Source organism: Cervus elaphus, chromosome 2 (assembly GCF_910594005.1).
Source record: "Cervus elaphus chromosome 2, mCerEla1.1, whole genome shotgun sequence".
Classification (NCBI taxonomy): Eukaryota; Metazoa; Chordata; class Mammalia; order Artiodactyla; family Cervidae; genus Cervus; species Cervus elaphus.
Window position 1 is genome coordinate 13,427,961 of NC_057816.1, and position 24,481 is coordinate 13,452,441.

The following is a 24,481-nucleotide window of genomic DNA, read 5'->3' on the forward strand; positions in this document are numbered from 1 at the left end:
CGCTCGGAGAAAATCTGACCCCCAGCCGTCTCCCCGAAGGCAGAGCTGGGCATTGACCGGTGCAGCTGGGCTAACACCTCAGCCTCTGAGCAGCCTGGGATCCATGCCTTTTCCAGACAGGTCTGAGATAAAATCTACTCGTCTTCCCCTGCCTCAGAAGCTCTTAGAAGCCAGATCAAAATGTCCCCCTGGCCCCACTGATCCAGGGCTGGTTGGCAGATCAGGGAGGCGGGTGGTATTGAACTCACAGGCGTCCATCCATCTCCTCCAGGAGAGCAAGCTCTGTGCCTGCTGTACCCCTAGCACTTTTCACGGTGCCGGGCCACAGTACATTTCCAATCTGCCCTGACATTTCCGCCTCAATGGACAGAGCTGCCCCCACCCGACACACACAACACACACACACGTACACACATACACACGAAGCCTGAGTTCTGTGGGTTCAAGGACTTGTCACTGCATGCCCCAGTCTCATTCAGCAATGAGTTTAATCTTGGGATACTCAGAAAAGGACACCAGAAGCTAGCTCTGAGCCCTCAAGCCTCTCCCTGGAGGCTGCCTGGACGCGTTTACAGCTCCAGGAGTAACACTGATGACAACGTTCATGGGGACGCTCCCATCAATCCAAGCAGACAGGTGGGGACCCAGGGCCTAGTGCAGCCTCCGGGCCCCTCCTGAAAGACGTCTCTGTGCTTCTGCCCCCACGGGGGCTGGGCCCCACTCTGGGCCTCTGGGGATGGGGGTGGGGGTGGGGCCTGGATGGGACTGTCTTTGTAAACTGTAGGAGGCTCAGAATAAGGATCCGCTGTCCAGGGATGGTCACTGCAGAACAGGGTTGTGTCCCTGATGGGCTCCAAGCATCTCTAGAGGCAGGGCTGGCCTCTAGCCCCAGCCCCAGTGGTTGGGGAGGGGCAGCCGTCCTGATTGCTGTCAGTTGGCTGTGCTCAGGATGGCTGGACTCCTTGCTGATGCAAGTACCAAGCTGAAATTAGCCTGTATCAGCTGCTGCCCGCCTCCCCAAGCCCCAGCACCCACCTGTCAGAGCAACACCAGCCCAACAGCTCCTGCACGTGAGGCTCCGCTGCCCCCAGCAGTACCTCTGAACCCTGAGTTGTCAGACACTCAGGCAACCAAAGCCCCAGACACACGAGAACTGGAAGGGGCCCCAGGAATCATCCAGTCCAGCCCCTCCACATGGCCTGCCAAGAAGTGGCCCAGACTCTGCTGCTTGCTCACCCCCGAGGCAGAGAGCTCACTACCTCTCAGGGGTAGTGCCTGTGCCGTGGGGCTGCTGTTTGGGCTGGAGGAGGGCTGTGCTGGGAGGTTCTGTTGATGGGTGGAGGCTGAGCCATAAGAGGTGTGGAGTTTCCTTTCCAGTCTCCAGGGGAGGACTATCAGCCCCCAGGGGGATGATCGGGGAGGATGGGGGTGGGGTGGGGCATGGAGCAGAGGGATTTGGCAGAGCAGGAGTCTGGCGAGAGGGAGCACACAGAGCTGAACCCAGGCTAGGCCGCTCCTATGTCGTCGTATTCTTCATCAGAGGAGGAGTCAGGCTGGGGAGCGCGGGACCCTGTGTGATAGGGAGGCTCAGGTCAGTGAGAGGCCCAGTCTTGCCCCTGCTGAGCAGGGACAGAGCTGAGTGGATCTGGACCCACCTCCTTCTCCCCCATGATGCTATGTGAGACCATCTTATCATCTTGTTCATGATTACTGCCCTCGATAGAATGTCAGTCCTGAAGGCAGAGTCTTGTCTTGTAGAGCAGGGCTGTGGTCCCCAAGTGCTGGGAGCTGCTCTGTGACCACCATCTCTCCCATGGAGCCATCTAGCTGCTTCTACTTGAATGCTTCCACTAATGGGGAGCTCACTTCTTCTCAAGGTAACCTCTTTGAATCTCTCTCCATCCCACCTTCAGTCATTTTCTCTACCTTCTCAAATTCTTTTTTGCATTAAAAAAATAAAACTCACTATTTTTCTTCTTTTCCCCTTGAGCTGATGTATCCAGAACTCCCCCATTCATCCACCCTCCAGTCCCTCTCTGTGCCCCCTCCCAGGATCCCTCCTCACCCCCACCACTGGCACCTGGACATCCAAACTGCTCAGCAGGAAGGGGCTGGGGCGGCAGCTGGTAGTTCTGGTACCACTCTCCAGAGGAGGTGCTGGAGCTGTCATCAGCTGAGGGCCCTGCTGGAAAACCCCAGAGCCAGTCACCCTCTGCCAGGCTAGTTCACAAAGTGCCAGAGCTAGAAGGCCCTCAAGACTCAGTAAAGTCCTTAGCTTGACAACTGAGGAAACAAAGGCCCAGAGAGGGTGAGAAACTTATCCACGATCACACAGCAAGTGGCTGCTGAGCAGGGACTAGAATCGTGAACTCAGCCTGGCTCAGGGCTTCCAGCTTTACACTTCCTCCAGTCAGGTCTCATATAGGATAGGAGGCTGGAGGAGGTACACAGTCCTGGGCCTGCCTTACCTGGAATAGTTGCCTGGGAGCCAGCCAGCTCCAAGTTGGGGGGCTGCTCCAGGAGGGGGTTCCTCTCTGATGAAAACACTTGAGAGTTCCATAGAGGTCGCTTGCTGTTGGGGCTATTACAGTACACCTCCCCTGAAGATGTGCTGGAGCTGCTTTTGCTCCTTGGAGGATGCGGAAGAGGGTCCAGGGAGGGAGGGTTTGCAATGCAGTGTTCAGGGTTGGCAGGTGGGACCTCGGAAGCATGCACTTCTTCTAGTCCTGGGCCTGAAAGAGAGAATGGTGATCAAGAAGATGCAGTGCAGCAAGAGGGCTTTAAGTTAGACCTGAAAAATAACTTACTGCCAATGGGAATTGGTTAAAGTCAGGAAGGACCTGTTGAGGGAGATTGCACTGATGCTTCTCGAGGTGAGTGAGCTGATAGGTCCGGAGGCAGTGCTGGCATCCTAGTCACCTCCCTCCCTCCACGTCTCTCCCCAGGCTGACTCACCTTCCTCCAGGGGGGGCATCTGGAACCTGTTCTGCTGGGCCTCCTCCTCTGTGAAGCGATGCCGCTGGGAATCTACAAGCAGAGGTGGCGGTGAGGAAGGAGGTGGGGAAGCCTCTCCACCTCCTTGTCCAGAGGAGCCCGGAGCAGAGGCTGGTGTTCTGTGGGATTCGGGAGGCTGAACAGGGCAGGAGGACCACCCTGACATATGGAGAGGCTTAGTCTCATTCATCAAATCCCAGGCTAACATCCTAATCCAGGCAGACCTTGAACCTCAATCTTAAACCAGCCTGGGTACAGGCTGCTTCTGGCCAGAAAGTGGAGCTTTCCCAGAGTGGAAGCCGAAGGTCTGGTATCTTTGCATCCTGGGCTGTAGTACCTCCATTTCAGAATCAGAGAGATGCAGATTCATAGCATCTTAAGGACTTGAGTGTTGGGAATCTGGGAGTCAGCTCTTTTAAATGTGTTACTACTGACTTTTAGTCTTGGTGTCATATTAATAGCATTTTGGACTGCCAGTCTTGCATCTTACAAGACTGGGCTCAGAACCTCAGATTCTAAGGACACTCATCTCTGTGGCTCCCCAAGGCTGCTCCATGGCCCCACAGACTGGAATCATCCACATGGCCCCTCCAGAGGCCCTGGTTCAGCCAGGGGTCAGGGGGGAGGCAAAGATGGCTGCTGTCCCCAGTGTCCATCCTGCCCACCACGTAGTAAGAGATCTCTGGCCTTCATCTGGTCACTCAGCTGCCCAGGACAAGAGCTTTGTCTCCCCGCCTCTCTTGTAGCTGCTGGGTTAAAGTTCTGGCAGGTGGAAAGTGAATGGGAGCCGTGTGGGTGTCCCTGGCATGCTGCCTTACAGGTGGGGCATGCCTTACCTCCCCCATTCCCTTGGTCTAGAATGCAGACATGGCAGTGAGCCACTCTGGACTGTGAGGACAGGGCAACGTCTTAGGGACTGCAGAGCAGCCGGAAAGGAGCCTGGGCCCCTCCAGCTTCTCCGGATGATGTCATTTGGAGGCTGTGTCCCACACAACCAAACTCTCATCCTAGCTTATAAAGTAGGTCCCGGGTGGGGCTCAGGAAGTTTTGATGAGCTCCCAAGGGATTCACGATGGCTGTGAGAGTCTCTGCTTTCCTCCGACCTCCTTGCATCACATGTGCCCTGTCTGAGCACTGCCTTTCCTCCTCCTACATCCCCAGCAGGCAGAGAGCAGAGCTGGAGAAGCCAGCTAAGGGGTGCGAGCTGGGCTCATGGTGGAGGTGGGAGAGGAGGTGAGACTGATGGAGCAGAATGGGACACAGGAGGGGTGTGAGCGAGCAAGAAGCCATCTGAACCGGAGTCCCTCATGTCGTTCAGAGATGCAGCCACATTTAGGTGAATGTCGACAGACTGACTTTGAGACCCTGCATGGTCACAAACACCAGAGAAAAGGTGGTCCAAGGAGAAATGCCTTGAGGTGTCTCCAGGGTCACAACACACTTGGAAAACCTCAGTGCAGGACCACGGAGAGTCAGTCCAGTGGTCACAACAAGGGAGGTGCCACCCTCGACATGCAGGAGTCACTGGGCGGGAACCTACTGCAGTTCCTCAGCCAGCTGGGCCCTCTCCCTGGAGCGGGCAGGTGGGCCCTCAGGAGTCGGGCCCAGGCACTCACTGTAGAAGGTGGTCAGGGCCACAGGAGGCTGGGTTCTGAAGTCATAGTGCTCATAGTCTGAGTCCGAGCTGGAATTCGAGTCTTCGGGGGACGGGGCCTGGACCTGGATGGGCAGCTTGGGAACTGGGGAGAGAACAGAGTGGGGGCATGGCAAGGCAGGGGACAGAAAGGAGCAGAGAGAGGCGGCAGACAGCACGGCTTTTGGGGACCGGAGACGGAGGGGCGGGGAGCATGCCAGGCAGCCCACCTTGTGCAAGACTGTCAGGCCCGGGTTGTCCAAGCTCCCCCCATCCATTTCAAACACAGGGAACCAAATAACAATTTTTTTTTAATTTAACAAGCACATAGTAGTCACTACATGCCAGGCCCTATTCCAACATTTACAAATATTGGGATGTCCAAAAAATTTATCCAGCTTCTTCCATAAGATCTTACAGAGGGCTTCCCTGGTAGCTCAGTGGTAAAGAATTCGCCTGCCAATGCAGGAGATCATATGGAAAAAAACCCTAATGAACTTTTTGGTCAATCCAATAATATCTCATTTAGTGCTCGTAATAACTCTGTGAGGCAGCTACGTTAGGGTCCCCATTTTATAGCTGGGGAAACTGAGGCACAGAGAGAGTCTCACATGGCCCAGAGAAGAGGCAGTGTGGCTCTTAACCTCTAGACCATGATATTCAGTGAGTGGCTGCTCTGGGCTTACCCTTGTGCTAGGTTCTGTGTTCATATTCTCTTCTCAAATATATGGATCCTGTGTGCAAAGAATCTTTATAATATTTGTCTGAGTTTTGTATTGGTTTTGTGTCATTGAACTCTTTCAAATAAAGGTGATTTAAAACATTCATAACACATGAGATTAAACTCAAACTCCTTCACAAGACTTTCAAGAGTATATCATTAAAGATGGATGACTGATGCCTTTTTTTATTTGGAAAATATGAAATACAGTTATGCTCCAGGAAAACTTTGATGGGGCTCTACAGACAGGCTGATTCTGGGCAGACTATTAGAAGAGGTGGTGATGTCACAAACCTACTGGCCAATTAGCAGAACACAGCTCTCCTTGAGAACTAAGGTCCAAAATGCCTTGGGCCTGTTTTGGTCCAGAATTCAAAAGCCTAGAGCTCTAGGATGATGCACTGGAAGGTCCTCTGCCCATTGAGGCCCAGACTGAGGCTGGACTTGCTCAAGGACCCGTGAGCATGCATGGGCTGGTCCAGGATTCTTCTCCAGCTGGGGCACTGCTTTGACCTAAGCAGTACTGACCCTCCAGAGAGTATTCCCTTTTTGTCCTCCCCTGCCCTCCCCACCCCCAGGGCAGGCGACATCCTACCTTCTTTGGTGATGGTGATGGGGACCTCTTGATAGCTTTCCATCCCTGCCGGGGTGGTGGTGGGTGAGTGCTGGTGGTTTACCACAGCGGGGAGGGCTGGTGGGGGGAGGCAGAGATTCTACAAGTCACTTTTTGTGCCTTTCCAGTCTTCCTGCTTCTGTTCTGATAGAGACACTTCCCTCCCCACCTTCCCTGCCCCCATATGCCCCTAAACACACACACACAATGCGGTCCTCCCGTGGACCACTTCTGAAGGGCATGCTGGGAAAATCCTTCCCATCAGGAGGTGCATCTTGGGACCAGGGCTGGGTGGCCATTGCTGGATCACTTTCAGTCTTGCTGGCGACCCCCATGGCTCACATCCCCCTGGGAAGACTGTGCCTCAGGTCTGCTTGTTTTCATCCCTGGGTCTTTCCCGTGGCTCCCAGGACTCTGCACCTACCGTATTTTCCTTTAATTCTCAAGAGGATGATGGCTATGAAAATGAGTGAGACCAGAAGGAGAACTCCCAGAATGATGCAGGGGATGAGGAGCATTAGTTCTCGAGGTTCCCAGTCCTTCGTTTTCACCATCACAGAAGATTCTGGAAGAAAGAACCCCAAATCAGGGAGAAAGAGGAATGGACATGGAGTTCTCCTTGTCTATCTCACCTCTCCTTCCTCTCTGCACCTGACCCACTTCCCTTTCGGACCTCTCCTTTTCCTCCCTTCTTTTTTTTTTTTTTCCAATTTTCCCATCTGCTTTTAGGTGCCTGGTATACAGTGTGTGTTCAGTCATGTCTGAATCTTTGTGACCCCCTGGACTATAGTCCACCAGGCTCCTCAGTCCATGGGATTTTTTTAGGCAAGAATACTGAAGTGGGTTGCTATCTCCTCCTCCAGGGGATCTTCCCAAGTGAAGTCGCTCAGTTGTGGCCAACTCATTGTGACCCCATGGACTGTAGCCCGCCAGACTCCTCCGTCCATGGGTTTCTCCAGGCAAGAATACTGGAGTGAGTTACCACTTCCTTCTCCAGGGGATCTTCCCAACCCAGGGATCAAACCCACATCTCCTGCATTTCCAACATTGGCAGGCAGATTCTTTATCACTGCACCACCTGGGAAGCCCGTCTAGTATATAGTAGGTGCCTGAGAAATGCATACTGAATGAGTCATTGAATGAAACTTTCTCCTGGCCACCAGCCCACATGGATCTGTCTCTGCTCAATAATCACTGAGCACCCACAATGTGCCAGGCCCTAGACCTGGGGAGACAAATAGGACAGCAGTGTCACAGGCCTTGAGGGTCTCTGTCTCTGTCTAATGGGAAGATGGATGGACAAGCTGACTCAGTCCAATTCAGTGAGATGCCTGGTGTGATGAAGGTACGGACAGGCGTGCATCCCTCCAAGGGACACTGATTCTCAGTGGGTTAGACCAGGGCTGGATTCCCAGGGAAGGTGGCTCTGAGCCTCTGCAGGCAGGGAACAGATCATCAGGAGAGAGAGAGATCTCCTTCCCTTGGCCCAGATGCATCCTCCCTACTGGAGCTGCACTCCCTGAGGGCAGGGGTGAGGGCCAGAACTCCAGACCTTCCGGCCCTGAAGCCCTGGTGTGACTGCTTGCCTTCCCCTCCCTCCTGGCCCCACCCCTGCTGAAAATAACACAGAGCATGGAGAACAGATGGAGGCCACAGTGAAACCCTAACCCTCATCACCCATGCGCCTGCTCAGTGCAGAAGGCCTGGGGTATGCAGACTTCAGGGCTGGAGGAAGGGGAGTGACAGTAACATGGGAGGCTGGGGGATAAGCTCACCCAGGCCCCCTGACTGGCAGCAGTGTCTGCTCCCCCTAGGAGGATCACCCTCTCCCTGTCCTCACTTTCTCCCCTCCTCTTGAAAATGGAGCAGTTTGGGCCAGGGTGGGAACTGGATTTAGCAGCAGGAAGAAGGTGCAAGGGAAAGACTAGGCTGGGGGTCTGGGGGAGACCTGTGAACATGAGCCAAGAGGGTCAGAGGCTGAAGGAGGGGCTGCTGGATCATGGGCTGGAGTGTGATCCTTGGAGAATAGGTCTCCATAAGTGCTTTGCTCCTCTGAGGGCAGCGTGGTCCCCTACCCCAACCTCAAGAATTAAAAGTGTGAGAGGGTAAGGGTAGGGGTCCTGACAGGAGTTTACCCTAAAGCTTTTCATTCCCACTCCGTGCCCTCATCCATCGCCAGGTTCTCTGGCAGGATTTGGTGGCCTTCTGTCCGCTCCCCATGCTACCCACCGCCTCTGGAGAGGATCTGAAAGAGGGAGCCAGGAGCAGAGGGAGGGGTAAGCCTATGAATGAGGGCTGAACCCTGTGCTTATCCTGGGGCTGCCAAGGGGCTCCACGCCTGGACTGAATCAATAAACAAGAATAACTGATGCCCAGGCAATGCTTACTGTGTACTGAGCCCTGTTGTGACATGTGCTCTTCACCGGAGACTCACAGCAACAATGCTAGGTGAGAAGTACTGTGATTCTCATCCTCATTTTGTAGTCTAGGATCTGAGGCTCAGAGAGGTTAAGAATTGCCCAGCATCACACAACTAGCAAGAGGTACAGCTGAGGGTTGGACCCCAGAAGTTGATTCCCGAGATGGCTAAGCTACACACAGCTGGAGGACAGACCAAGTGTGGATTCGGAGTTCAGAGCCTCAGATGCAGGTTCCAGGCAACAGTGGCAGGCTGGCAACCCACCCTCTGAGCCTGAGCTGCTTCTTCTGTGTAAGGGTCATGGGAAGACCTCCCCAGGGGGCTGCTGGGAGGATTAAAGGGTTGGGAAATAATGACTGTAAAGCCCTAGCCAGTGCCCAGAACATTATAAAACACTGGCTGCTACCCTCGGTGTCCCCACTCTCTGGCTGGTGTCAGATCAGCTCTGACTCTCTCCAACTCTATCCTCCTGCCCTACACCAGCTCATGGAGAGTGGGAAGAGGATTCCTGCCCATGGAATGGTCAGGATTCAGGGAACTGTGGAGCTGACACGCAGAGGCAGGTGAGTGAGCAGAGCACAGAACATCCAGAGAGCCCAAGGACAGTTGGGGAGTCAAGTTCATTGTCTGGAGGTGGGGGATAGGGGACAGACCATCAGACCCCTTTCTCAGACACACACACACACACACACACACTATGCATGCATGCACCCAAGCTTCTGAAAAACTGCCCCTAGAGATACTCACCCACTGTGACCGGCTGACCACTTGCAGGGACTTCAGTAGTGGACAGGTTGAGCAGACTCCGGGAACCTGTTAGAAAGCACCGCTCATTCACTCAGCACATGCACCCAAGCACCTAGGTGGCCGGGCTTTGTGCTAGAAAGTGGACAGGACAGACAAGTGGCCTGAAACTGGGGGCGTGTTCCCACCGGGGCACATGGCTGAGTCCCACACCCCGCAATAAAGAGGATCTGATGGATTAAAGGCAAGGATGATTCTTTGGTTAAAATAAAGGGCTAATGAAAGAATTAGCCCTTCCTTCTGTATAATCTGCTAGACAACACAAATATTTCCATCTTGTATTGAATTTGTTCTTCACACCTGCCTCAGGAAGTGGGAAACTGACAGTCTCATCATTATCATAATCATTTGACTGGTAAGGGAGGGGGCTTACAACATTCCATAGTGGATACTGTCTGATTTCCTAGCTACTCTGTGAAGTGCCTGGTATCAATATCTGCATATTCATGAATGAAGCCTCCCAGCTGGTAATTAGCAGAGCCGGAATTCATAGCCTGGTGTCTGAACTCCACAGAGATGCTGACACTGTGTTTGTTCAAGTCTAACGCTTTTGCTTCTTCACATTTTAACACCTTGGAAATAGGGTGTTATAATATCAATCAATTCAATTGATGGCACATCAAGAGTTTATTTTGGCAGCATTTTTGTCCCGGATGGTGCATAAAAGAATAACAGTGTGAAAGTGAAAGTTGTTCAGTCGCGTCCAACTCTTTGCGACCCCATGGACTAGTCCATGGAATTCTCCAGGCCAGAATACTGGAGTGGGTAGCCATTCCCTTCTGCAAGGGATCTTCCCAACCCAGGGATCAAACCTAGGTTTCCTGCATCGCAGGCAAATTCTTTATCAGCTGAGCCACCAGGGAAGCCCAAGAATACTGGAGTGGGTAGCCTATCCCTTATCCAGTGGATCTTCCTGACTCAGGAATCAAACCGGGGTCTCCTGCATTGCAGGATTCTTTACCAGCTGAGCTACCAGGGAAACCCAATAATAGTGTGACTTATGATCGATGCCATCTTAGACTCGGTGAAACCCAATTCATAGAGCAGGTAGGAGGCTTTGCTGAAATACATACCAAGTCTCCAGGAATGCCTGGCATCTGATTAGGGCTCCAGACACTGTGACTAATATTATTAGTGTCTTCTAATTTTTTTTTATGGTGATCACCAGCCCTAGGATGGCAAATTGGTTTCGTTTCCTGAGCCAAGTCTAGTCACTAGGGAACACTGCTTCATATATAATAATGCCTTAATAAAGATTGGATTCATGATTCTAGGGCTGTGTCAAGGATCTGGGGAAAAGAATACCCTGATCAATACCGTGTACCCTGGGCACAGTGAGGGCCACGGTCCCTCTTATGCCAGTATTTGCCATTCCTGATCTAGCCCAAGCTCTAGTCCTTGAACTACAAGTTCTTAGGCTGTGGATTCAGATGGAATTCCTGGGGATGGGGGAGTGGAGTGGGGAGGAAGAGGAGGGGTACCTGAGCAGAGGACCCTGGCTGCCTGGGACTGTCTGCAGAGGTTGGAGTTGTTGAACCGCCAGAAGCATTTGGAGAGGGTGGACTCCCTTCCCTTGCATGAGTAGTACATCTTGCCCGACAAGGAGTGGGGCAGCCCCTTGGGCACCCGGGCCACGGTCCCACAGCCCAAGTTCTGGCAGAGCACGTTGGCCTCTGAGTCGTACCACTCACTGTCACACACTGTGTTCCAGACCCCTCGGAAGTACACCTCCACCTGCCCCTCGCAGGGGTCAGTGCCCCCGGTCAGGCGCCAGGACTGGTGCTCTGCAGGGGGTGGGGGGGTCAGAGTCAGGTCAGGATCCTTTGGGTGGAAACCCCCAGCAGCCCTGACCTACGGATGCAGAATCCCCAGAGCCCAGGGTCTCCAGATGCTCTCCCTTCTGCCTCTGCATGCCCCTCTCGTCCGCCCCATCTGCTCTGGCTGACCCTGTGCTGTCTACATCTCTGCTGCTCAAAGCATGGTCCAAGGACCGGCAACTTCAGTATCACCTGGGACCCTATTAGAAATGCAGACTTTAAAGCCCTGCCTCAGACCTACTGACTCAGAATATACCTTGGACAAGATCGCTCTTGCCTCTCCATTCTCGGGCACAAGAAGAGAAGCCCTGGCTGGACCAGAACGTCCGGTCCTCATCGGGGGGCCGCTGACGGCCTCCTCAGGACCTCCCTGCCTCCAGCTCCCCTTGCTGCACTGAACCAGGTGACCAACTCTCGCTCAGGAAGAGCCTCATCTCTAACGTCACCCACTCCAGGAGGAGGGCAAGCTTCACCCTCCAGCTCTGCACTGTCTGCTGCCTCTTAACTCCACCTGGCTGCCTTTCTTAGGTCATGTGCCACTCTCTCTCCTGGATTATGTTTGTTTGGGTCTCACCTTCCCTTTGGGCTGGGACCTCCCGCGGGCAGGGTGGGTCTCTCCAGCACTCAAGGAGGCCCAGCAGGCCTACAGTGAGTCCTGGATGACCCTGGTTCAGCATCACCAACTCACCTGAACACACCACTCCAGCGTCCTCCTTGTGGCCACAATACCCATTTCCAGGCAGCCCCGGGCAGTCCCACAGGTAAGTCTCCAACCCGCTGCAGTTCACTTGGTCCCGGTGGATGCGTCCTTGGCCAGGGGCAAAGTGCAAGCCGGGCAGGGCCTGGACTGCCCAGCCGCAGCCCAGCTGCCGGCACACCACGTGAGCATCCTCCAGGTCCCACGTGTCGTCACACACCGAACCCCACTGGCCTAGCTCCAGCATCTCCACTCGGCCCTCGCATGGGCTGCCACCACCCACCAATTTCAAATCGCGTGTTTCTGGGGATAGGAGGAGAAGGGGTTTGGGGATGGGAGGAAAGAGGGAGAGGAAGGGAAGGGGTGAGAGGATCGTCTGTCGGGACTGGGCAGGGGAGTGGTTCCCCAGGGTTGTAGACCCAGTGAGAGGGGCTCGAGAAGACTGCCTGTCAAGGCTGGGGACCTCGGGTTGGGGAGCCCGCGGGAGGGACTAGTAGCCTGGTGGGCGGTATTAAGGAATCTCCTCTCTGGGCCGAGGACTAGTGGGTGGGGCTAGAGACCCGGTGGGCGGGGCCTGAAAAACAGGTCTGGGGCCTGGGGAGCCTAAGAGCTAAGAGATGCTGGGAACCTGGTGTGTTTAAAGTACTAGGGGCCTGGGGCTCTGCTGGCGCCTCAGGTGTGGGAACCAGTTGTATTTGCGTCGCTGGTGGGTGGGATTTCAGTTCAGAGGGCGATGCTTGGGCCCCAGGGGCCAGAATTGAGGACGGGAGGGAGGGGCAGTGGCCGAAGGTCTGAGAGGTGGGACGGGCAAGGGGCCTGGCGGCAGGTGCGGGTTGGTCCGCTCCTACCTGTACAGTTGACCTGGGCCGGCCACTCTTCGCTGCGGCAGCCGCGCTCCACCACCTTGCAGCTCAGCCATTCGGGGCTGCTGCACTGGACCGCAGGGGCCAGGACCCACGTGGTGTTCGGCGCCCAGCTGGCGTTCCCCGCGGCTGCCCCGGGCGGCGGCTCCGGGGTCTGTAGGACCGGCAGTTCCAGCGGGTGAGCCTGGCCGCAGTCCAGCCAGCTGCACAGGGCGTGGGAGGTATCGAGCTCCCAGAGCGCCCCGCACATGGGCTCCCACGACTGCCTGAACCAGATCTCCACTGTCCCGTCGCAGCGGCTGCTCCCATTCACCAGACGGACCTGGAGTCGCTCCCCTGGAAGCGCCAGACACCACCTGAACCTCGGCAGATGCTGATGCTGCCGACCCAGGGATGAAAATGGGGGAGGGGGGAGGGGAGTGGCCAAGGGCGCTACCAAGGATCTGCTGCGTGACCTTGGACGGTCCCCTACCCGCTCTGGGCCTCAGCCTTCCTGTCTGCAAAATGGGGGCTGGGCTGGCTCCTCCCCTGACCTTTTGGTCCTCCTTAGCATCAGGAGAGGATAGGGCCGAAGGTGATTAGAGGTTAAGATGAGTTAACCCTGGGGTGTCCAGTCCCCACAAACTCTTCTCTCTTGCCTCCGCCTCCAGAGTCACTTTGTGTGAAAGGAGGTTGTGGGCTCAGAGACACCCCCATCCCTCCTCTCCTCCCCCACTCCCACCTCCTCCCGGTACTATGGGGGCCATATTTCCCCTCCCAGGCTCCTCCACTATTTTGAGGTTACTACCAAGGAGGATGCGATCATGACCCCGGAGCCTTGAAGGATGGACATGAGGTTGATGATGGAGTTAAAGATGGGCCATTTCAGTGGATGGTGATTCCCTCTTCCCCAGAGCCTGCCTCCTGTTTCTGCCCAGGGTTGCACAAAACTTTGCACAGAGTAGATCCTTAAACATCTGTTGAGTTAAACAAGGCCCCATCTGATGGAACCCCACTACCCCTACCAAGAGTCCTTTAGCTTGTTCTCAACAAATCCTCTTTAAATGCTCACTGAATACTGTGCCCACATGTGTGTGATTTTTGATCAATAGCCTTTCAAAGATGGTAGCACTAAGATCTCAAAGTGAATCTAGTGGTGGAATTTTAGGCATTGGGTCAGGAAGGAGAAGTGTTGTCTGAAGTTAGGGAACCTCCCTGGTACCATAAAAACCCATTTCCCTTTTCCATCACACCAGTAGACCACCTGCTTGGTCTCAGAAAACTGCCTATGAGCCCAGTAAGATCGTTCCTCACCTGGCTCCAAGGTCTGGCTCTCTGCACTGGTGGTGTTGGGCTGGTCAGATGGGGTCGGAGATGGATGACCTGAAATTAACCAGCAACAGCTGTGGTGGGTGAGTGAACTCCGGCCTGAGGAGGGCACACAGGTGAAGGGTAGGGGCACTCATTGGAGCCTGCAGTGTCTACATGGGGCCTCTGCTAAGTCAGGGCCCTCAACCTTGGGGGCATTTACCTCCTTCAGGGCACGGAAATTCTCAGCATCCCCCACTTCATCTATTATTGTGCACACGTGCTCAGAAATCAGAGGAGAGCAGAAAGGAACAACTGTGGCTTTGGGGCCAGACCCACTCACTGGCTGAGTGACCACAGAGGGGTTACTCACTGCTCTCGGCCAGAGTCCCAGTTCATTTACAGTAACACTTAAGAAAGTATTGTGAGGCTAAAAGGAGACAATACCGGTAAAATACTTCACATATATAAGTAGCTTGAAAATGGGAGTTATTATTAGGAAAAACACTTTTGGTTTGAAAAATTTGTTTGAGAAATTCATACCAGACTTTAGGGAAGTTGGCACACCCTAGACTGAGAGCCGTTGGACTACGAAGTACCTTCACACACTGAGAAACTAACATTTGCCGAGGGCCGACTATATGCCAGGTCTTTGCATACAGTATTTCATTTTCCTTCAATAACACAGTGAGGTAGGTATTAGCATCCACTTTTAACAAATTAGAGAAGGGAAGCCCAGAAAATAGAAATCAGTTGTCTGTGCCAGACTGTCCATTTGTTCCTCCAGAACCTCTGTCCACTTTGCCCTGAGAGGCTGACCTGTTTGGACTAAATCAGCATCTCGTAGGGCCCTTGGGCTTCTGTTGGGCTCAGCCAGTGGGGAGCCCCCCAGAGAGAGGAGGGAGGGAAGGAGTGAAGCCGTGAAGTCGTGGTGGTATCCTCCTGGCTTCCTGCTCATGCGATCCCTTGGGTAGGCTCATCCTTCATCTGAAGGTCATTGCTTATCTCCAGGGGCTCACCTCTGCTTGACTTTCTCCTTCTGGATCTCATTGACTGCTCTGTGGTCTTATCTCCTCTGGCTAAGGGTGGTGACAGCTCAGCTGCTCCAAGCACCTGGTTATCACATTATTCTTTCCAAATAACACCCCTTCAAACTCCTATTTTGAAGGTACCACCTGTTTCCTGTTGGGATGCTGGCTGATACATGGCCTGAAGTCACCCAGCTAGCAAGTGGCAGAGCCAGGATCTGAACTGTCTTCAAGGAATGGGCTCCATGCTAGGCAGGGATATTCTGCTTTGCAGAAGCATGAAGTGGGGATATGGTTGGGACTCTGTGCTTACTAAGGAACTCCTCTATGGTTCCAGGTTCCCCTGCCCTTCGTTTGGAGCCCTTGATGTCTAGGCAGAAAGACATATGCCCACTGCCAGGCCAAGGTAGGTAAGAGTCAATGAGCCTCCTCCATCTCTTTCTGCTCTGTTATGGCCGAATTAGAGATCCTGGGTTCCAGATTCAACCACAGGATGGAGGGGGATGTTGACCCACCTTGAATTTTGTGTAAGAAGTGAGGCTATTTAGTATTAAGCCACTTAGCAACTCAATAACAACTAAATGAATGAAATGAAATGATTTTTGAGATGTATTTATTATCACAGCCTAGCCCGGCCTGGCCTGAATGAAGCAAGAGCTGAAGATTCAGGCATGACTGCTACACAATCTCGGCCTCATCTGAGAATATTCCATGGACTCACTCCTGGATGAGCATACACACCTGTGCACATGCACACGCATGCACACACACACACACACACATATGCGTGCGTGTGCCTGCAGACACAGCTTCCCTACAAACATCCGACAAGGCTACTCCATCACTCAGACAGAAAATAATCAGACCTTTAATTGCCTGTTCTCACCAACTCCCTGGTTGGCTGCCTAGCCTGACCTCCTGAGGGTGAAATGACTCAGAATTCAGAGCACAGACTCTGCGGCTAATATCATAGTCGGAGCAAGAATTCAGATGCCCTCAAGTTAGAATTTCAGAATCTCAGTTCCCACAGCAATGGTTCCAGCACGCCAGTGTAATTGTTATTTCTGTGTGTGCTGGGAAAAGGGGGAATTGGAATGCTGGCTGCAGTGCTTGTGTGTGTGATTGTGGTGTGTGTGTGTGTGTGTGTGTGTATGTGGTTGTGGCAGTATGTGTACCCTGAGTGTATGTCTTTGCATGTATATATGAGTGTGTATGAGGCTGTAACTGTATGTGTGTATTAGGGGGGCTCTAGCTCACTTCTGTACACCTCTCTGTGGGTCTGAGAAAATATTTCTCATACATAAAGGCACACATGTTTTCAACTAGATCGGAAAACCCTGGAGGGCAGGGCCAAAGTCTGGGTCAGCCCCACATCCCCCAGGGTGCCCAACACAGTGTTTGTTGATTGACTGACTGAGTGAAACAGTGAGCAGGGGATGTCAACTCCAAGGACAACTGTTGCCAAGGCAGTTTATTGATATCAGCGATACTCGATTTGTTTTCTGTGTCATGGGCATTTTCCTGTCCCTTATCCCAAGAAGTGATGCTGACTTTTGTGTTTGGACTTCTGTGCTGCAGAAACAAAAGTAGACATTACCTCTCAGCCTCCTTCCATCCAGGCCTCAGTTCACGGGGGGCCCAATGCAGGATCCTCACTTCCCAGACCTTGTTCCTGCCTATGTTTCACATTTTTCCATAAATTTGATTCACATTTTTGCTGCAATAAATTCATTTGAAAAGGAACTTTTACCCTGTCTTGAGAATTCACTTTACAATGCAAAGATGCCCAAATGTAAAAATATTCATTACAGTTTTTTGAACAGCAAACAATTGGAAGAAGTGAATGCCAATGTGTTGGGAAAATTGCAGACTAAATATGGTCCATTTACATCATGACATCTTATGCAGCCTTTGTAAAGAATAAAATAGACTTATACCATTTGGAGGGATTTCCAAGAGAATTGGTATGATCATGTGAACATGGAGGAATGTATGAAAGAACACAGACCAGGTTATGAAAATGGGTAAATGAGAAAGGTGAGTGGAAATTCCCTGGTGGTGCAGTGGTTAGAACTCAGCGCTTCTGCTGCCAAGGGCATGAGTTCAATCCCTGCGGAGGGAACTAAGATCCCACAAGCCGGGTGGCCTGTGCATCAGAGGGCCCCGCACTTAGAAAAGTCTTGGACTTGGTCAAATGCTCTGTCGTCTCCATCTCAAAATTCTTAACAATTTTGCAGCATAAGGTACTACATTTTCATATTGCACTTGGCCCTGCAATTTATGCTGCTGGTCTTGCCAGTGGGAGAAGAGAAGAGGGAGAGAAAAAAGAAACAAGTGATGAAAGAAAGAGAAAAAAGGCTACACTTCAAAAAATCATGTATGTAGATGATTGTACATGATTTTATATAGACTCCATCTATATGAGATTAGGTACAGAGGTAGGTATGCAGAAAAATTAGAAAATATAATAATATAAATGGGTATTTTGTACTGCTTGCCTAAAACAGAAAGGAATTGTAAAAATAAGTACACTAAAAATAAAGCCACGTTAGGGACTCCCCTGGTGGTCCAGTGGTTAATGCTCCATGCTTCCAATGCAGAATGTGTGGGTTTGATCGCTGGGCAGGGAATTAAGATACCACATGCTACACAGTGTGGCCAAAAAATAAAAATGAATAAAGACATATTCTCCCCCCATAAATAAAAATAAAGCCACATTATAAATGTTGAAAGATACATCTTCATCAAATAGAGACTCTTTGAGCAGACCAGCAAGAATGACAGAACACTGAAAATAAAATAATTGAAAACTTTTCTTGCTAAGTACCTCAGGGTTATTTAATGCTCAGTTCATTTACCACCTGAAACTCTCCTGTGTGTGTGTGTTAATTGTTCAGTCATGTCCAGCTCTTTGTGACCCCGTGGACTGTAGCCCATCAGGCTCTCTGTCCACGGGGATTCTCCAGGCAAGAATATTGGAGTGGGTTGCCATTCCCTTGTCCAAGGGATCTTCCCAACCCAGGGATCAAACCCAGGTCTCCTGCATTGCAGACAGATTCTTTACTCTCTGAGCCATCAGGGAAGCCTCAAATTGTCATGTATACCCAGAAAACTGTCTTGAGTTAAGCCCACATTCTGGAAACTTATGGGCCAAGAGGGATAAGGAAAGGAAGAGAGGGTTTCCCAGTGAGAGAGGAAAGAAGCTGAGAGAGCTACCCCTGGCGCAGGAAGGTGGCAACTTTTTTAGGCTGGTCCCAAGCAGAGTGGGGCAGGACGTTGCCTGGGGTGGCAAGAGGAAGATGCCAGGGGAGGATGAAGTGAAAGAGACAGATGACAGGGAAAATGAAAGCACTGCAGAGCCACCTTTCCTGAAGCCCAAGAAAATGGGCCACTTCTCCCCTTCCTGGGTCACCCAGGCCTGTGGGATTTCCCCTTGGCTTCTGGGAAATGAGAGTCACAGGGAGGGAGGAGGTACAGACACTGAAGGAAAGTGGGGTGTTTTCCCAGCCGATGCCCCAGATGGCCAGCCCAGTGTCAGAACAAGGCCTGCGGGGAGAGTTTCAGGTCCCTGTAGGGGCTGGGGGAACGCAGGCCTGGCCACACCCGCACACCCACGTAGGAGAGTCAGATAAACACCAGCTACTGTAGCTGAGGGAACCTGCAGCCCCGGCCGCATCAATGTCTCGAGGAACAGGTAGGTGGGTGGTAGATGCGCACTGAGTGGATGATGGATGGAGAGATGCTGTGGAGACACGAAAGCATGGTGGAGAGGGGCTACAAAACATACACAAGGACTTTCCTGGTGATTCAGTGACTAAGATTCCAAGCTCCCAATGCAGGGAGACCAGGTTCGATCCCTAGTCAGGGAGCTAGATCTCACAGGCTATAACCTGGTGCAGCCAAATAAATAAGTATTTTTTTAAAAAAAGAAGAAGAACCAGTGTGGGGAACATGGAAGGTGATATTTGCTGAAAGCATATCTTTCTTTCTTTGATATCAGTGTAAAGTGTTTGTGAGCACATGTGTCAACAGCCTTGAAAATAAAAAAACAAACCAGGCCCTTCTGATCCAGTAATTCCACTTCTGAGAACCTTTCCTAAAGAAATGATCAGGAATACAGTACTACACAGCAGTAAGCATCCAGAAGTCGGAAATTGGAACGTTCTCAATTCTTTTTTTCCAGCTGAGCCCATTTGTAACTATGTGACTCGGGCAAATCATTGACCTCACTGAGCCTCAGCGGCCCTTCTGTATAACAGGAGCAAGTACTCACAGGGTGGGCTTGCCGTGAGGATTAAGGGAGGTGATGCCTCCAGGGAGCTCAGTGCCTTGGAGCACCTTGAGCTGTGGCCCTATTAAGGAAAAAGATTGAGGCTATGTAGTTTCTAATAGTAAATATAACAACAACAACAACAACAAAACCTCAACGAGAGACCACTCATTTGTCTAGAGAGAAAGGGGAGTTTGATTAGGAAAACATAAAATGTAAAAAATATTTGCAAAAAAAGTAACCAAGAGTTTTTAAGGACATGTTGCTAGGTTAAGGGATCAATTTAAGGAGAGAAAGATCAAAGGCAGGGGGAGAAGGAGACGACAGAACACGAGATGATTAGATGGCATCACCAACTCAATGGACATGAGTTTGAGCAAGCTCCGGGAGATGCTGAAAGACAGAGAAGCCTGGGGTGCTGCAGTCCATGGGGTCGCAGAGAGTTGGACACGACTGAGGAACTGAACAACAATAAGCAGGATACACAGTTCTCTCTCCCCTCCAGTGCCCGCCCCGCCCTTGGCTTTAAGCTTCTGAAGGTCTTCCAAATTCAACTCTCCATTATAGCCTCTCATTGCACCCTGGGCTTTTCCTCTGTGACCCCAGGCAACAGGCAAGTCTGTACTTTGTTTGTGAGCAGTTTCATTGCCATAAGTCCTATGAGAGTCTAAGCGCCCCATGTGTACCCCAAGGCCCACAGACCCCAGTGCAGTGTCCTTCCCAGCTGTTGCTACAGGGCACTTCGGGGGAAAGGGCAGAGTGCCCACCTCTCCAGGACTGGGACCAGGCCCCTGGGGCTGCGGTGCCCACAAGCTTTGGGAGCAGTGTGGGCCTGATGGCCTGGACACCGCCATGAATCATGTTCATGCAAACCCACCTTTGTTACCTGAGAAAGGTGATGAAGACTAGTTGGCCCCAGGATGGCTTGCCTCCTAGGCTCGAGGTGGGGGCCCAGATATTCACAGAGGGCAGCACTGATTCAGAGAGTGGTCCAGAAACATTCAACTGACCCCTGGCCCTGAGATTCACTGGGTGGGCACTGGACTGCCATTCCCAGTTTGCAGACGGACATTTGGGAAACAACCAGATGGGCATCTAGTGTTCTACTTCCAACCTACACTGAGGAGAGTCATTGCCCATCTCAGGGATCTCAAGTTCAAAGGATAGGGAATAAGGGAAGGATGTTGTGGTTCTTCCCATTGCTCCAATGGGGAATGTGGAGGCCCTAAGACATGCTGAGTACCCACTACAATCTCCAGGCACAGCTCAATGATACAGCTGACATTTACTCACTATTTTCACACACTAGTCCTTTTAAAAATACTTTAGATGAATTAACTGATTGAATTCTCATAAAGAGTCCACAAAGTAGGGAAACCCCGGAGCAAAAAATTTAGTAGTAATTTGCCCAAGATGACATAGCTAGAAAATAGCAAAGCTAGGATTCTAACCTATAGAGTCGGACACGACAGCAACTGAGTGACTGAACAAGGATTCGAACCCAGGCTGACTGTTTCAAGAACCCACACTCTTAACCAGTCTACTCTACTGGACTGGAATCCAGCATCTTGCTTTCTGGTTCAGTGACCATGCCAAGGGTGAGGGGCAGAGATCTCTGACCACTCGAATGGGCTTCCAAACTCCTCCCAACTCTGCCATGCTCAGCCAGCCCTGAACTCAGATAGCCCACCCCCAAAGGTGATATTTCCGGTTGTCTCCCACATGTCTAGCAGTTAGGATTCCTGGTTTTGACCTAGGTGGCCCGGGTTCAACTCCCAGTGGGGGAGTACCACCCTTTTGGAGAAGGTAATGGCAACCTACTCCGGTGTTCTTGCCTTGAAAATCCCGTGAACAGAGGAGCTTGGAGGGCTACGGTCCATGGCTTCACAAAAGAGTTAGAGACGACTGAGCGACTAAACAGCAAACGTGATACAACTCAGCACCCAGTCAAGCCTCAGGGACCAAGTCCTAAAAGGGTCCTGACTGTAAAGATGCGCAGAAAGGAGGAAACTGTCCTATCCCAGGGCAGGAGCCTCTGGGATGGCTTTTGTCTCCTGGCCCCACAACAATGACAAGACAGGTCTGGCAGCCCAGCCACGATCGTCCCCACCTCTTCTCCACCCGCTTGCCACACAGCCTGGCTCCAGAGCCACCTGACCTCCCTTGTCTCAGTTCTGAGGCCAGAAGAGAACTGGGTTGGAAAAGAAGAGCCAGTCAATGACTAATACGCCCAGGGAGTTTAGGGGGAGGAGGCTGAGCCAGAGAGTGTGGAATTCCAGTGAATGGATTTTTTTGTTTTAGAAGAGTCCCTTGAGGTTGTTGATGGACAGCAATTATTTTTGTTCTTTGTTTTTTAAGTTTAATACTAGATTTATTTACTAATAGCCAAGAAAAGCTATGACAAACCTAGACAGCATATTAAAAAGCAGACACATCACTTTGCTGACAAAGATCTGTATAGTCAAAGCTATGGTTTTTCCAGCAGTCCTGTACAGATGTGAGAGCTGGACCATAAAGAAGGCTGAGTGCCTAAGAATTGATGCTTTCGAATTGTAGTGCTGGAGAAGACTCTTGAGAGTCCCTTGGACTGCAAGAAGATCAAACCGGTCAATCCTAAAGGAAATTAACCCTGAATATTCCCTAGAAAGACTAATGCTAAAGCTGAAGGGCCAATACTTTGGCCACCTGATGCAAAGAACCGACTCATTGGAAAAGACCCTGATGCTGGGAAAGACTGAGGGCAAGAAGAGAAGGGGGCAACAGAGGATGAGATGGCTGGATGGCATCACTGACTCAATGGACATGAGTTTTAGCAAACTCAGTGAAATAGTGAGGGACAGGGCAGCCTGACATGCTGCAGTCCATGGGGTCGCAGAGTTGGACATGACTTAGTGCCTGACAACAACAATGATCCTTAGTGGAACAGTAAACCTCTAAAATGCTTTGTTTTCTTTTATAATCTTTATTTTAGGGACTTTCCTGGTAGGGCTTCCCAGGTAGTGCTAGTGGTAAAGAACCCGCCTACCGATGCAGGAGACATAAGAGATATGGGTTCAGTCCCTGGGTGAGGAAGATGCCCTGGAGGAGGGCATGGCAGTCCAATCCCGTTTTCTTGCCTGGAGAATCCCCTGGGCAGAGAAGCCTGGTGGGCTACAGTCCATGTGGGTCGCAAAGAATTGAACACAACTGTAGCACACATGCACACACATATACGTATCTATTCTTTTTCAAATCCTTTTCCCATTTAGATTGTTAGAATATTTAGGAGAGTTCCCTGTGCTACACAGTAGGCCCTTGTTGGTTATCTGTTTTAATTTTTCTCTTAAAATATGGTTTTAATGTCTAAAATATTATTTGCATACATATGTTTGATATCCAGTGCTGGACATTTGTTTTCAACATTTTCCTTTTATAATTAATATTGAGATGAATTGCACAGTCTTAATTATTTATGTATAATAAGTCCTAGAAAGGGAATTACTGAATCAAAAGTAATACCCGTTTTTTTAAGCTTTGTTACGTATTCCTTAGTTGCTTTCCAGAAAGTTGCATGAGCTATCTCAGCAGCAGGATTTTAGAGTGCCCGTTTCCTGTACCTGCTCCAAGATCAGGTATTATCGTTTCTCAAACGCCGTTACCTGAAGCAGGTCACCCTCAGCTCCCATCTGGATGACTTACAGCAGTCTCTCACTGGACCCCAGCCATCATGCTCCCCACCCATATCAATTCTCCATACTCTCCCCAGACTGATTCTTCTAACGTTCCTTCTTAAATTCCATGGCCCACAGAGTGAGATCTAAGTGCCCTCATGGCCCATGAGGTTCTTCATGTCCCTTTGGGGGTTTCTTTAATCATCTCATCATCCCCTTCTGTGCCCTGAACATACTGAACACGTTTCTGCTTTAGAAGGAGTCATTCATATTCTCTCCCTCTGTCTTTGTCTTTCCCCCTCCCTCTGCTTTCCAGTCTCTGCATATGCAACTTCCTCAGGTTGGAACACTCTTTCCCTGTTCTCTGGCCAACTGCCTCCTCTTCCATCTAAGCATTTGGGCTTCTTCTTTTTTCTTTTTCCTTTCTTTTTTTTATTGGAGGCGAATTGCTTTACAATGTTGTGGTGGTCTCTGCCGAACACCAACAAGAATTACTCATAGTCATGTATATATATCTATCTCCCCTTTCTCTTGAGCCTCCCTCCCCCTCCATTCCACACCTCTAGGCTATCACAGAGTGCTGGGCTGGGCTCCCTGTGTTATATAGCAGCTTCCTGCTAGTTCTCGATTTTACACCTGATAGTGTATATATATATCTACGCTACTTTCTCAATTTGTCCTACCCTCTCCTTCCCCGCTAGCAGTGTGTACATGTCAACCCTAAACTCGATGGAAGGCAATTGTTAAAACAACTGGAAAGAAAGCCCAGAGGGGCAATAATTCCATTAAAATTGAAAGAAGCATAGCTGGTTCACACAAGTAATGTATGACTTGATTCAGAGGGAAGAGCTGTGCCGCATCTTTGAAGGGACTTGGAGAGGTTAGGCTGAGTTTATCACAGAGACCGAGGCTGTCCTGGGGGCTCAGTTGGACAATATGGCTCATGGCTTCCAGAGGTGACCAACATCCATGACTACAGTGAACAGACCAGGCGGCACCCACTGGGGCCTTTCTAAACCCAGCAAGATGAGACTGGATTCCCCTCCCCGCAACCCGCTGGAAAAAGACAAAGTCAGCAACTTGGTGTCTGAAATGTATTTAACTTATTTTACAAGATTTTTGTTTGTTCCTTCTCATTCTCTCTCACTATACCTAGGAAGGGCTTAGGGACACAAGGAAAACTAAAGGCACAGGCTATGGATTGAATATTTGTGTCTTCCTAAAAATTCATATGTTGAAGCCCTAATCTCCACTGTGATGGTATGAGGAAGTGGGGCTTTGAGAGATAACTTGGGTGAGATGAGCTTATGAGCGTGGGGCCCTCATGATGGGGAAAAAAGCGAGAGACCTAAGATCTCTTTATCCTGTGAGAGTATAGCAAGAAGGCGGCCGTCTGCAAGCCAGGAAGAGGACCCTTACCAGACACTGAAGCTGCTAGCACCTTGATCTTGGACTTCTTAGCCTCCAGAACCATGTGAAACAAATGTTTGTTGTTTAAGCCACAAACATTTAAACCGCCCAATCTGTGGTATTTTGCTGTAGCAGCCCAAGCTAACGCAGCACATGATTGACAGAGCAAGGTGATGGCAAAGGTTTCAACGGTCCCAGACCTGAAGGTCCTCAGTCACCCGGGTCAAAGAAATCAACCTTTTTATCTGTCTTTTGTCACCATATTGTACAACCCA

The 24,481-nt window shown here is 51.1% G+C and overlaps 1 protein-coding gene across 5 annotated transcripts in view; it reads right to left on the reverse strand.

Annotated features, from left to right (window-relative positions):
* Positions 1 to 469: 469 nt before the first annotated feature.
* Positions 470 to 24,481, reverse strand: part of CD6 (CD6 molecule) — a 44,397-nt gene continuing 20,385 nt past the window's right edge. Inside the window, exons 2-13 of one of the 5 annotated variants that reach the window (XM_043872736.1) lie at positions 13,855 to 13,923; positions 12,547 to 12,897; positions 11,690 to 12,001; positions 10,876 to 10,968; positions 9,128 to 9,193; positions 6,386 to 6,526; positions 5,944 to 6,039; positions 4,611 to 4,733; positions 2,956 to 3,027; positions 2,469 to 2,732; positions 2,081 to 2,185; positions 470 to 1,570 (exon numbers count right to left, since the gene is read on the reverse strand). In XM_043872736.1, the coding sequence (XP_043728671.1) occupies positions 1,506 to 1,570; positions 2,081 to 2,185; positions 2,469 to 2,732; positions 2,956 to 3,027; positions 4,611 to 4,733; positions 5,944 to 6,039; positions 6,386 to 6,526; positions 9,128 to 9,193; positions 10,876 to 10,968; positions 11,690 to 12,001; positions 12,547 to 12,897; positions 13,855 to 13,923 (1,757 nt within the window). In that variant the 3' untranslated portion in view covers positions 470 to 1,505. Of the gene's footprint in view, positions 1,571 to 2,080; positions 2,186 to 2,468; positions 2,733 to 2,955; positions 3,028 to 4,610; positions 4,734 to 5,943; positions 6,040 to 6,385; positions 6,527 to 9,127; positions 9,194 to 10,665; positions 10,969 to 11,689; positions 12,002 to 12,546; positions 12,898 to 13,854; positions 13,924 to 24,481 lie in introns of all 5 variants that reach the window. The other 4 variants (XM_043872723.1, XM_043872715.1, XM_043872731.1 and 1 more) reach the window with 4 other exon arrangements.